The sequence below is a fragment of the Notamacropus eugenii genome, chromosome 1 (genome assembly GCF_028372415.1).
Source record: "Notamacropus eugenii isolate mMacEug1 chromosome 1, mMacEug1.pri_v2, whole genome shotgun sequence".
Taxonomy (NCBI): domain Eukaryota; kingdom Metazoa; phylum Chordata; class Mammalia; order Diprotodontia; family Macropodidae; genus Notamacropus; species Notamacropus eugenii.
Genome location: NC_092872.1, coordinates 203,697,375 through 203,711,526, shown reverse-complemented (window position 1 = coordinate 203,711,526; position 14,152 = coordinate 203,697,375). Strand labels below are relative to the sequence as shown.

Below are 14,152 nucleotides of genomic sequence, written 5' to 3'. Positions count from 1 at the left end.
ATGTGAAGGAAGAATAGAGAAATCCTAAGGCAGAGAGGAAACATTTCTCTTTTGCTTTGAGAGAATTCATCACACAGTGTCTTGTCTTTTGTCACCCAATTGATTATTTTACTCATAGCATAACATAAATAGATGGGATAGCCATCACATCCTCAGTAGCCTCAACTCCTCTGATTGGAAGCTGGAGGGTGCAGCACACACTCTCCCCAAAGCCTCTATTTAAAGAATACTCAGAAACCTAGTGAACTCATTTCCCATCAGCTTCACTCTTTGGATTCCACTCCCCCATCAGGCCTCTAGGCCAGGTACCTTTTGCTCCTCTCCTTCCAAACATTTCCTCCCTTTTCACTTTCCATTTTGTGTGTTGTTTCCTCATTAAATTGTAAGGTCCTGGAGGGCAGGGACTGTCTTTTTTATTTTTATCCCCAAGGCTTAGCACAGTGCCTGGCACAGAGCAGGTACATGATGAATGTTTACTGAATTGAGTTGAAGTCAATAAGGATAAGGACTGAGAAAAAGGACCATTAGATTTGGCAGTTAAGAAGTTATTGGTAACCTTGCAGTGGGCAGCTTCAGCTGAATCATGAGTTCCCAAGCCAGAATGAAGAATATCTGGTAGACTGGGAGGAGAGAATGCCATGGGTGTAGACAACTTATTTTGGGAACTTGGCTAAGAAAGAGAGGAGAGACACAGAAAGATCTCTGGAAAAATGGTAGGGTTAATCAAAGATTTTTAAGCTTTGGGGACATTGACGGATGTTTAAAGGCAGTGTGGAGAGAGCCAGTAGTCAAGGAGGGATATAAGATGACAGAAGTTATAGGGGAGAACTGAGTTGGGGAATTTAAAAGGGAGAGGGTTTGACCTTAACAAAGAGAGTGAAGATAGGTTTAGGATGCTTGAGGCATATGGGAATTGGAATGAGAGTTTATAGTCAGAAAGGGAAATGTTGGAGCTTTTGGTTAAGGAAGTGAAATATTTGTGAGCCATTGTGAGATCTAACGTACAACCATCCCAATGTGTGACCAATGGGGAATGAAGAAATAGATGGGAAAATGGAAACTCATTAAGTGAAGGAACTTATACAAGGTCACACTGCAAGTCAGAGGAGGAACTGGTCTCCTATCTCCCAGATTTTTGTTCCATTCATTAAAGTTTATAAAATTGTGAAGGTCATTGGAAGGGACCCATTCACCTCTTCACTTTTGGGGAGGCAACTTTGTAAGAAATTACTTAATCTGATTTCAGGAGATTGCTTGTTAATAGTAGTCAGAAAATGAAAAAAATTCCATGCTCATTTCCTTGCAGAGAGACAAGGTGTTCAGTAATTTTGGGTTGATTTCATTTGAAATAGACACAAATACCATTCCCTCTTGATAGCCAAGGCATTTTATGCTATATCTACATTCCATAAAGGATGAAATCAGGAACAGAAATAATTACCAGAAATGGTTACTTCTGTGGTTGATTCTGAAATTACAAAAACAAAAAACCAGTGTTAATAAAATCTACATCCTGTAATTTATGAACAGTTGAATTAACAATTATTTTTTCATTTTGAAGGTCCTATTAGGAAAAGATATAAAATGTAGACTTTAAAATGTCAAGTAGAAAAGAGGAATTTTTTCCTCTTCAAATTATAAAAAAGATAAAGTAATGCTTAGTCAGAGAATAAGAAATTTTCTTGTTTGTGAAGCATTATCCTACATTTTCTTGTCTTTGAATAAGTGAAAATATCTCAAGATTGGCAGAAATCAAAAAAGGGAGCCTTTCTGAGTCCTACACTTATTTGAGTGACAGATTCTTAGTGTCTGGATGACAACACAAAAAACTTTCAAATAGGTAAAGGAATAATAGTACACATTTGTAGCATGATTGATGGACATTTACAGATAATTCCCAAAGCTCATGGAAGCTTATTGTTTCCAATTCATTACACACTAGAACTGTAGAGGATTATCAGAATTTTTAAATACATATTTCACATCACTAAATATTTTAATTCTTCCTTTTGTTAGAGTGTTTAGTTTTGTAGTAGAAAGGAGGGAATCTCCAAAATATCCACAAATGAGATTGACAGGAAGTCAGAACTATTTTGCCTAGAAAGTCATGTAATATCAGAGTAGTAAGAGACCGTAGGGATTATTTAGTCCCAATTCCACCACTGTATAGGTGAGGGAACTGAGGACTACAATATGAAAAAGCTTTTCCCAGGTTCCTTAGCCAAATAGTGGGAGAGTTGAGATTTCAACTAGAGTCTCCTAACTCCCAATTCAATACTCTTACAGCAAACATTTATGAAATAATCACATGGAAAGAATGACAAGGACTTATTCACCAAATACCAGACTACCAAAAATATGGCTGACCCTCTAAATGAGGGGGGTGAGTTTATGATAGAGCAAAGAAAGTGAGATTCGGAACTTGGGTATGAAAGATTTCCATATATACAATACTGGGGAAATGGAGAAACAATGTTCTCAGTACCTTGCAGAAAAAAGTGAGCAATAAGTATTTTTTTGATATTATCTAAATTGGACATAGACAGCATTTCTTCTCAAGAAATTCTGTAGCATGTCTGCATTTCATAAAGCAAGAAATCAGCAAAAATAAAAACAACAAATAAAAGATAAACATTTACCAGATGAAGAGTCAAATTCTCTGGTAGAGGCTGAAATTGCAAAAAAAGACTCTATAAGTAAAATCTACATTCCATCTTTAGTGAACAAGAATCTTCAGGGTAATATTTTCATTTATAAGATTCTTTAATCACGTCAAGCACATTCCTAGAAGGGAAATTGAAAATATGAAAGTTTTCCCCCTGAAGTAAATTATGAAATGGACTGAAGAATCCTAAGGCCAAGAGTCAGATTTTTAGAATTTGTTTGAGAAAAGTCATTACAGACTCTCACATCTTTGACAAACTAATGAAACCACTTTCCATCTTGCAATTGTAAGTTAGAAATTGTGATTCTCTCTAGTTATACACCACTACTAAGTCAAGAGGTAATATTACAATCTGGGCTCTGACATCATGGAAAATCAGTATATTCACAATGGAAGAAGGTAAATTTGTGGATAATGGACCCACAGAGAAGACATCAATAAATCAAAGTTGCTGAGGATGCTTGGGGAACTTGCCTAAAATTTCCTCTTTGATGTGGAGGGCAGCTACCATATTCTCCAGTCAAGTCAACAAGCATTTACTAAGCACCTACCGTGTGCCAGGCACTATACTCAGTTCTGGGGAAACAAAGCAGCAACAATAAAAAAATAATCATTTTCTGATCTTAAAGAGCTTGTGGTCTTCAATAAACGTATTCCTTGACATCATTTTCAAGGAATTGAATGTCCGAGTTTCCAGAATGGCAAGCTCTTGAGCAACTGAGAGATGATTGATGAATTCTTTGATGATGGCAACCCACCACCAAATTGATGGTCTACTGGGGATGAGTCTTTCCATTGGTCCTCAGAAAGCAGACATTGTCTGTTGTTACAATTGCTTCATGTAACTCTCTGTTTCGTTGTGTCTTGACAGAATGAGCAGTAACAAGTAGAGAAGTCATGATAAGTCATCAATTAGGTGATCTGAATAAAAGAACTTGGCATCCTGAAAACTGACACCTCATCTGAGCTGGTAAACTCTTTTGACTCCCTTATTATACTCATGGGTAAGCTGAGTGCCAGAAAAAGTGAATTGACTTATCCATGGCCAAACAGTCATCAGTGACAAAATTTGGTCTACAGCCCAATTATCTTCATTTGTAGCTCAGTGCTCTGTCCATCAAAGTTTATAAGATCATGAAGAATTACTGTCTTTCATCAAACTCCCTAATATTAGAATTAAGGGTTTACCTTATATAACTTCAAAGAAGCAACTTTTTGAGGGATTGAAGAATGCAATATGATTATCTTGCCTTCATAGACATGCTTATCTGTCTATGAGAATGGAGGAATGATTTGTCCATTAGCTAGTGAACTCCTTGAGGGTAGGAACGGTGGTTTACCTTTCTTTGCAATGCTAGTGCTTGACACATAGGAAGTCTTTAATAAATGATTATTGATTAGCTGACTGATGTGCTGGATGCCTTGCAAAAACAGATAAACAACAAACATGCTTTTATTTCATTTGATTTAGACATAATATTCCAACTCTAGTTACCAAAGTGGTATCTTCTGTGGTTGATGCAGAAATCACAAAGAAGAGAGCATAAATTAAACTTAAATCCCATTTTAAGGGAAATAATATTCTGAAGGTTATAGTTTCATTTATACTCAATTTAAAAATTTAGTAATATTTAAGTCATTCCCATATTAAGCTGATATATGACATGGGATTCTTCAGTGGAAAACTGAAGATAGAAAACTTTTTCTTTGAAATTGTGAAATAATCAGGAGTACGGAGGTAGAAAAGGAATATTTTTCTGTTTTATTTGTAAAAAGTCATCTCAGTCTCTTGTCTTTGAATAATCAGTGACAATCTTTAGAGAAATGGCAGACATATAATTAGATATAGTGTGGCTATTCACACAACCAAATTAATGATGATTTCTTGAAGTATTGAGATAATGCTTCTAACTCCCAAATCCTTTATGTAAAACAGTATTATCATTACAGTCATCAATCATTTCAAAAACTCACTTCAACCAATTGCTATAAATTTCTCACTGATGACTGAAAATATTAATTATTATCAGTAACAATAACCTTAGTTAATATACACACATTATACATACATATATATATATAGATAGATAGATAGTGCTTTTAAGTTTAAGAGCTTTTCATCTCATTTGATTCCTGTACCAACATTGTGAAATAGATATTATTATTTCCATTTTACAAATGAAGAAATAAGGGCTGATAGAGGTTGAACCTTACCCAGTTACATAGGTAGGAAGTATCTGAGTCAGGGTTTGACTCAGATATTCCTGATTCCACTTATCTATGCATTACACCATCCAACTACCTCTAAATTCATATTAAATTTGTCAGTTAAATATTGCACATGATTTCAATTTTTATCCTACTTTTTGACAGATAAATGAGTGAGTAGTAAGGAAGGGAAAATTTAGAATGTTCACAGATTAGATAGACTGACAGTAAGTAAACTGTTTAGTCTGAAATATAACAGAGTATCAGAGCTGTAGGGTATGATGGAGATTGTATCTAATCCTTGTTTCACAAGGATGAAGTCACTTGTCAAAGTTTCCATACACAGCCAGTCGGAAATAGAGTTGTTGTGTGAATCCAGGACATGGCATTTTTCATCAAATCAAATGAACTTATAAAATTTCTAAAATTATGAAGGTTATGAGAAGAGTAAAGATGACCTTTTTACCAAATTCCAGAATACCTCAAATTAGGACTTACCTTCTGTTGCTGGCAAGAGACAAAATTGTGAAACATAAAAGAAACTTGGATTTTTCACCTGATTTGAGAGACATATCTGTAGACAATAATGAGGGAGTAAGGAAACTATGTGCCCACTGGTTTGCAGAAAACAGGTGCTCAACAAATATTAGTTAACTGAATTTGAACAAAATTTAAATATATTCCCTCTGAAAAACCAAGGCATTCCATGGCATGTCTATATTCCACAAAGCAAGAAAGCAGCAACAAAAACAATTACCAGATGTAGTGGTCACTTCAGTTGTTGATGCTGAAATCATAGAAAGACAGCATAAATCAAACTCAAATCTCATCACAATAAGACATTTAGACGTTATATACACTTTAAATTTCAGACATGCTAAGCACAGAAACAAGATATTTGACCTTAAAATGGAAAATCAAAAACAGGAAAATTTTTCTTGAATTAAATTGTGAAGAAAGAATGCAGTAATCCTAAGGCAGAGAGTAAATATTTCTTTTGCGCTTTATGAAAAACATCATAGACTGTCTTGTCTTGTCACCTAGTAAAATATTTTCTTTCTAGCCTAATATGAATATAAATAGAAATTTTTCCCTACTTCAGGCCCAATACAAAATCAAGTTGATAACTTGTAGTAAGAGATCATGGAAATTAAATTGACTCAAGACTGAATTAGGTCAATTCCATGGATGATTGATACATAATGGAGATATCAGTAAATCGAGGGAGCTATGGCTAGCTATGGAAGAACCTCAAATTTTCTTTGCCATGGAGGGAAACTACTGTATTTTCCAACAAAACATTCCTTGATGGCATTCAGAGAGACTAAACTGAATAATAGTCCATTAACCAATGTGGCACTTGTCTATATATAGGATTTCCCAAAAGTCTTAGTGCAATTTAAAGTTTTAATTACTTCAGCTCTATAAATGATAAAGATGTTTAAAATGTTTTGAAAGTTTAAGATTCTTTTAAACTCATATCATTTTATGATCTTTGAATAACATATTTTAGTGTTAATTTTGAAACGAAAGGGCATCCTGCCATTATGCCTCATGTGAGTGACAATTGTTGGATTATGCTTCTGTAGCCTGGCACATTGCTAGAGTAAATCCTCTTCCTTTGGGCCCCTTGGTCATTTGCTCTATCTCCTTTAGACTTTTACTTGTCATATCATATCAAAAATATCATGCACCATTGATCTTTGGATGATCTTAAGGTTAGCATGACAAAGGCAGTCCTTTCATCATCAATAGCTGATCAAAGTTTTTACAGTCTGAAAATTGACTAGAGTTAAGTATAGTAGCTAAGTTATGTAGAATTTTAATAATAACCATCAATATAAAAATTTAACTGACCTTTCAAGTGTTGCTTTTTTTATAAGTTTGTAGCATTTATTTTTCTGAAGGTATTAAAGCTTAAAACTAAAGTCAGCTCCATCATCATTATGCTTCCAAGAAAAACTAGTGAACAGGAAACTCATCTTTCTGGAGACTACATTAGCTTTGGGACTCACACTTCATCAGGATCACCAGCAGCCTCTATTCCTCTGTTTGGAGACTAGAGGGTAGAGCAAAAACTCCATCCAAAGCTTCCATGAAGAGAAGGCTCAGAAACCTGGTGAACTCATTTCCCATCAGCTTCACTTTTTGGGTTTAACACCAGCATCATCACACCCTTGGCCTGGGTACCTGCTTCCTCTCACCTTCCAAACATTTCCTCCCTTTTCACTTTCTGTTTTTGTGTGTTGTCTTTCCCCATTAGATTATAAAGTCCTACAGGGCAGGAATTGTCTTTCTTATTTGTATTCTCCAGGTCTTACCACAGTGCCTGATCCAAAGTAGGCTTAAACAAATATTTGTTGAATTGACCAGAAAGCACTAAGACTTTGGGGGCACCCCACATAACAGAATTTATTGGTGAAGTCTTTGCTCATGGCAGCTCAAAACCAAGTGATCATTGTATAGGATAATGAATTTCACTATACTGACATAAGCTGTTCCTCTAAAGGCAGACATCATATCTTGATGTATAGATATAGATAGATGGATTACAATTTTACTTTGATCACAGAAATGAAAAGTTAGCATGCAGAAAATTTAAATGACACACTATGGTAAAATACCAGAGAACAAACTGAAAAACCAAATCTAAAAAGGTTGTACACCTAAAGCATGAAAATTCAATATTCATTAGTGTTTTGATTGACGCTTGATGAGAAAAATTTTTAAGCAACAAATTTTTAAATCACAATGACTCTTCTGAAGAGATTTCAGCACCAGCACTAAGATTTGTACTTATAATTTGTTTGAGATAGACTTGTTAGCCATTTACAGAGTATATAGTACAGATTTATCACAGATCATATCCTAGTGTTGAGAAAACAGCATCTGCATGGAATTAGAAAGAATCCCTAAACTGTACTGAAGTGTAGCTCACATCACTTCCTGTTTCATTTTGTTTTTCACAAAAAATTGACTTAGAATTCAGAGGAAAGGAAATTCTGGACAAGTCACATATTGGTTAAGGTGAATAAAAGTACTCCTCAATCTAATTATCTGAGTATATCAGAGATGGAAGAGATCTTAGTGACAATCTACCCAAACCATCAATAAACAAGTATTTATTAAACTCCTACCATCTGCCTGGCACTGGGCTAGGTGCTGGGGTGTGGAAAAGCAACAACCAGAAAATCTAACTAGAAATATTTCCTATATTCAAGGAGTTTACAGTCTAATGGGGAGACAAGTTCATATATGCATATATATAGAAAAATATAAAGAGAATAAATACGAATAAATATAAGGTAATCCAATAAGAGTCATTTTGGGAAGGAGATCACTAGAAGATATGGGGCTTAGGAAAGGCTTCATGTAGAATGCCATGTGTGAGTTACATCTGGAAGGATGGTGGAGACTCTGTGAGAGGGAGGAGAGGAGCAAGAGCATTCTGGGCCCAGAGGATTGCCAGTACAAAGGTCCAGAGATGGGGAGTGGACTTTCTTGTGTGAAGAAAAGAGAAAAGGACAGTTTAGCTGGGTTGCAGAGTAGGGGAGGGAGGGCAATGTACAATGAAGCCAGAAGGACAGTTTGGGAGCCTGGTTGTAAAGAGCTTTAAAAGCCAAACAGTGAGGTTATATTTTATAGTAGAGTTAAAAGGGACCTACCTACAAGAGTAGATCAGGACATTGAGTTAAGTGGTCGGTCCCAGGTATTGGGACAGAATTGAAAGACAAAAACCAAGGAGTATACATTCTGATGGGAGATATAACATGTGAATGACTAGGTACATAGGAGAGATAGACAGTAGATGAAGATTATATGAAAGAGGAAGATATTCAGGGCTGGGGAAGGGGGGAGTTACCAGGAAAGGCCTCCTGCAGAGGATGATGGGTCAGAGCATTCCAGGAGCGGGAGACACATAGTACAAAGACACTAAGATGGGAGACAGAATATCCCATTAAGGAATGTTAAAGTAGGCCAGTGTGACTTGGATCATGGAAAATCAGAGGATAGGAAGGTGTAAGAACCTGGAAAAAAAGCAAAGCATAGGAACAGGAGGATGGAAGTGGAATGAGAGGTTATAGTCAGAAAGGTGAACATCAGAGTATTTGATTAAGGAAGTGGAAGACTTGGGTGAGATCCCCAATGTGGCTATCCCAGTATGTGACTAAGGGGGAATGAAAAAATAGATGAGGAAACTGAAGCCCATTAAGATGAAGTAACTTAGACAAGGTCACACAGCCAACTGGGAGAATTGATTACCTAACTCCCAGTTCTTTCAAACTTTATAAGGTCATGAAATATATCCAAAAGGGTCTGTTCATCAACTTCTATATCATAACGTAGAATTTAGCCTCTGAATCCAAGAATGGAAAAGTTTCTGAGGGATTAAGACAAGTGAAACGATAAACTTGGATTGAGAGACTCTCATGTATATAATAATGAGGAAAAGGAGAAAGTATGTGCCCAGTGTCTTCAGAGGGCAGGTGCTTAAGTATTGGTTAATTCTATTTGCATTAGACATAAACAACATTCCTTCTCATTAACCAAGGCATTCTAACGTGTGCTCCAAAAAAGCAAGAAAGAAGCAACAAAAAGAGTTACTAGGTGTGGTGATTTCTTCTGTGGTTGAGACTGAAATGCAAAACAATAATGAAAACAAAAATGAAGTAAATGAAATCTATATTCCATCCTTTGTGAACAGGAAGTTCAAGAGTTCTTTTCATTTAGAAGGTTTAAGTCCTTTTAAACAAATACACAACACACTGGCTTTTAAAATGGAAAACTGAAAATAGGGAAGTTATTTTTTTTCCTGAAATGGAGAATACTGAATAGAATAAAACATTTTTCCTGTTTATAAAACATAATCATTGATTCTCTTGCACTTGAATAATGAGTGAATGCCTTTCTAGGAATGGCAAAATTATAATTAGAAGCCAGAGGACTCTCTAAAACATAAATGTCTGTGAGTGTTGAGGTGATAATATATTCATCCATTAAAGAACTAAGAAAATAATAGTATAAAGATGTAGCATGAATAATTGACATAACTGGATAATTTCAAAACATTACTTCACCCAAATGTTGCCAGCTGAGATCAGAATGGCCAGTTATGTATTTATCATGGCTTATTTTTTTTGTTGTTTATCTTTTGATGGAAGAGTAAGTTAGCAGCAGAAAGGAGGGAAAGCCCAGAAAATATGATAATTAGATTGACTAGAGAAAGGAAAAACATATTCAGTCTAGAAATTCATGTAATAATTGTAGTAAAAGACCCTAGAGATTGTCTAGTCACAACTCCTTCAATGCAGAAGTGAGGGAACTGAGATCTACAAGGTGAAAATGCTTGTTAAGAGAGCCAATCAATGACAAAGCTAAAACATGAACCCAAGTCTCTTAACTCTCAGTCCAGAGCCCTCCATATAAGAGTTTATAAAATCAGGAAGGGTATGAAAAATAAATATGGACTTAGATAAAGTAACTTAGACAAGGTCACATAGCCAATCAGGGAAATTGATTACTTAACTTCCAGTTCTCTATTCTTTCAAACTTTATAAGGTCATGAAATATATCCAAAAGGGTGTTCATCAACTTCTAGATCAGAAGTAGAATTTAGCCTCTACTAAGTAGGGCTTACCCTCTGATTCTGAGAAGAGACAGGTTTATGGAAGAGTGTGTGTGTTCATCCTCCGTTGTCAAAGAAGACAATGCCATCAGAGAAAAAATGACATGACTTGCACTTGACTTTGTTTTGAGTGAGGGAGGGCTGTGCAAGTCACTAACCTCATTTCTCCTCCTGAGCCATCTGAATCCAGTGATCAAACAATAATCAGGATGACTAGAGATGACCCAGGATGAGGCAATTGGGGTTAAGTGACTTGTCCAAGGTCACACAGTTGGTGAGTGTCAAGTGTCTGACGTGAGATTTGAACTCAGGTCCTCCTGACTCCTGCACTGGTGCTTTATTCACTGCACCTCCTAGCTGCCCTGTGGAAGAGTAAAGACTGTAAAACTATTAACTTGATGTGAGAGATGTGCATGTGTGCCATAGTGAGGAAAGGAGAAAGTATGTGCCCAATACCTTCAATAGTAGGTGTTCAATAAATTTTGATTGATTTCATTGGAATTAGACAGAAATACCATTCCTTCTCAAAAGCCAAGGCATTCTATAACATGTCTGTGTTATATAAAGGAAGAAAATAGCAACAAAAATGATTACCAGGTGAGGTGGTCTTTTCTGTGTTTGATGCTGAAAATGAAAAAAAGACATTGTAAGTAAAAACTGCATTCCAGCTTTGGAGATCAAGAACCTTAAAAGTTATATTTTCATTTGCAAGGTTTATTCTTTTGCTTCATGCTAAGCACAGACATAAAATGATGGCTTCTAAAATAAAAAAATGAAAACATGAAAGATTTTTTTTTCTTCCTCTTGAAATTCATCTGTGAAAAGGACAGAGGAATCCTAAGACTGAGTCAAGTCATGTTTTTAAAAATTTGATTATAAAAAGTCATAATAGACTCCATTTTTCTTTGATGAACTTATGAAAGTAATTCCCATCATGGAACAACACAATTTGAAATTGGTGCCCTCTATAATTGTGCACCAAACCAACTGGACTGGTAATGTCATGCTCTGAGTCCTGGCTTCATGGAAAATAAATGGACTCAAAAAGAGGAAGTGGTTACATGTCTGGATAATGGATTTATAAGGTAGATATCAGTAAATCAAGGCAGCTAAGGATGTTTGGGGAATGTGCTCAATTTTCCCTGTTTGTCATGAAGGCAACTGCCATATTCTTACGGTAAGTGAACAAGCAATTATTAAACCCCTACTATGTACCAGGCACTGTGGCAAAAACTAGGGATACGAAGAAAGGCAAAAGAAAGTCCCTGCTCTCCAGGAGCTCACAGCCCCCAACAAAGCATTCTTTGGAGTAATTTTGAGGGATTGAATGAACTATTTTCCTGTGTGGAATTTTATGAACCATTGAATAACTGAGAGTTGATGGATGAATTCTTTGATGATAGCAATCCACCAGTCTCCTGGGGATGAACCTCTCAATTATCTAGGCTGATTCTCAGAAAGCACACATTACTAGGAATACTTCACATCACTTCCTAATTTGTTCCATCTCTTGACAGAATGAGCAGCAAAAAGGAGGAAAGTCATGATAAGTCACCAATTAAGCATGCTGCATAAAAGAACTCTTCCTTCTAACAAATTATAATTTGTTGGAGCTGATGAACTACTCCAACTTTCTCATAATACACATGAGAAAGCTGAGAGTCAGAGAGATAAAACGACAGCAAGGTCACACAGTCACTGATGGCAGAGCTGAAACTAGACCCCAAATGTCTTGACTCCCAGTTCAGTGCTCTTTCCATCAAAATTTATAAAACTATGAAGAAACACCATCATTCATCAAATGCCGTAGTTTTAGAAATAGGGTATATCTTCCTCAGCTTGGAAGAGGAAGATTTATGAGAGTTTGAAGTACTCATTGGTTTAATTTGCATTCAGAGACTGCATTCTTGAGAATTAGGAAGAATGGAAAATTTATATGCCTAGAGTCTTGCCAAGATGAGGAGCTCGGTAAATGGTGGTTGACTTCATTTGAAATAGACAAATATTTCATCTGTAATAACAAAAGCATTTTATGGCATGCCTGTAGTTCATAAAGCAACAACACAAGAAAAACAATTACCGGGATAGGTGGTCATTTCTGTGGTTGATGCTGAAATCACAACAAATAGCATATGTCAGACCTAAATCACATTTTATGCTAACAGGAAGTTTGAAAGTCACATTATCATTTACATGTTTTAGGTTTTTGTTGTTCAGGTGCATCTGACTCTTCATGACCCCATGTTTTGCCATTTCCTTCTACAGGTCATTTTAGGGATGAGGAACAGAGGTAAATAGGATTAAGTGACTTGCCCAGGGTCACTCAGCTAGTAAATATCTGAGTCCAGATTTGAAATCATGAAGTTGAGTCTTCCTGATTTCAAGCTCAGGTCTCTATCCACCCAACTATCCCCATTGTTTTAGGTTACTACACTACTAAGCCCAAATACAAGATGTTACCTTCTAAACTGGAAAAAAGAAGATAGAATGTTTAAATTTTATGAAACTATGAGATTGATTACCTATTGGATATTGCTCCTGCACCTCTACTAGTACTCTCCTGGTCTCACAGAATCTCAGAATTTAAGCTCTAGTAGGGAGCCTCAGAGTCCATCTAGAACCGTCTAAATCTAAGAATGCCCTCTACAGTCCCACCAAAAACATTTATGAATCTTTTGTCGGAAGATCTTAAATGAAAATCTCACTGCCTCTGGACATGGCCACTTATGGATAAATTTAACAGCAAGAGAATTATTTTTATATCAAGCCCTAATCTGTCTCTCCACAACTATCATGCATTATTCCTAGTTTTGTCCTCTGATACCAAGCAGCCCTAACCCTTTCACATGAGAGCTTTCCAGGAACTTGAAGACAGGTAAGTCCCCTCTGAACATTCTCTACTCTAGGTTAAGCATTTGCATCTCCTGCAATCAAATAGTACATGCTATGTTTTTTAGTCCCCTTCACTTTCTTAATTGTCCTCTTCCAGATATACTGCAGCATGTCTATGGCTATTCTAAAATGTGGTATCCACAACTGAACACATTAACCTATTAACTTCTTAAGCATAGAGTATCGAATCCACCCTGAGGATGATACAGGACAAGATTTGGACGAGGGAAAAGTCTGGGGCATGATCTACTTCTAAGAGAGATCACTGTCAAGTAGGTGACACAGCAGTGCATACTGAGCAGCCATAGGTTCACAGTATCACAGATTTGGGTCTGATCTAGTCCAATACCTTGAATTTACAGATGAAGAAACTGAGGCTCAGAGAGGTTAAGAAGATATGCCCAAGATCACATAGAGAGTTACAAAGGCAGGATTTGAACGTTGGTTTTCAGATTTCAAAGCCCACATTATTTCTATTGTCCCATCTGTCACAGGACACCAGACATCTAGTAAGGGAGGGGAGAGCCATTAGGAGGATATCCTTACAACATGGAACAGCAATTTCTCTCCTTCTACAGAAATTGAAATGACCTGCTGAAAAGCCTGCATGCCCACCCTGAGTGAATGGACTAGGAAAAAATTATGCTTTAAGGCTAGACTTTGCTTTTTAGCCCAGCTAACATAATCAATATTAAGTAATTGATACCTGACTTTCCTATTGATGGGGAATCTATGGAGACAAAAAGAAAGCATTAGTGATG

General features: G+C 36.3%; 1 protein-coding gene across 1 annotated transcript in view; it reads right to left on the bottom strand.

Moving 5' to 3' along the window:
• Positions 1–14,152, bottom strand: part of LOC140511089 (scavenger receptor cysteine-rich domain-containing protein DMBT1-like) — a 244,342-nt gene that overhangs the window by 136,445 nt on the left and 93,745 nt on the right. The window contains 3 exon segments of the mRNA XM_072620114.1: positions 1,442–1,468; positions 5,372–5,380; positions 12,960–12,967. Coding sequence (XP_072476215.1) covers positions 1,442–1,468; positions 5,372–5,380; positions 12,960–12,967 — 44 coding nt within the window.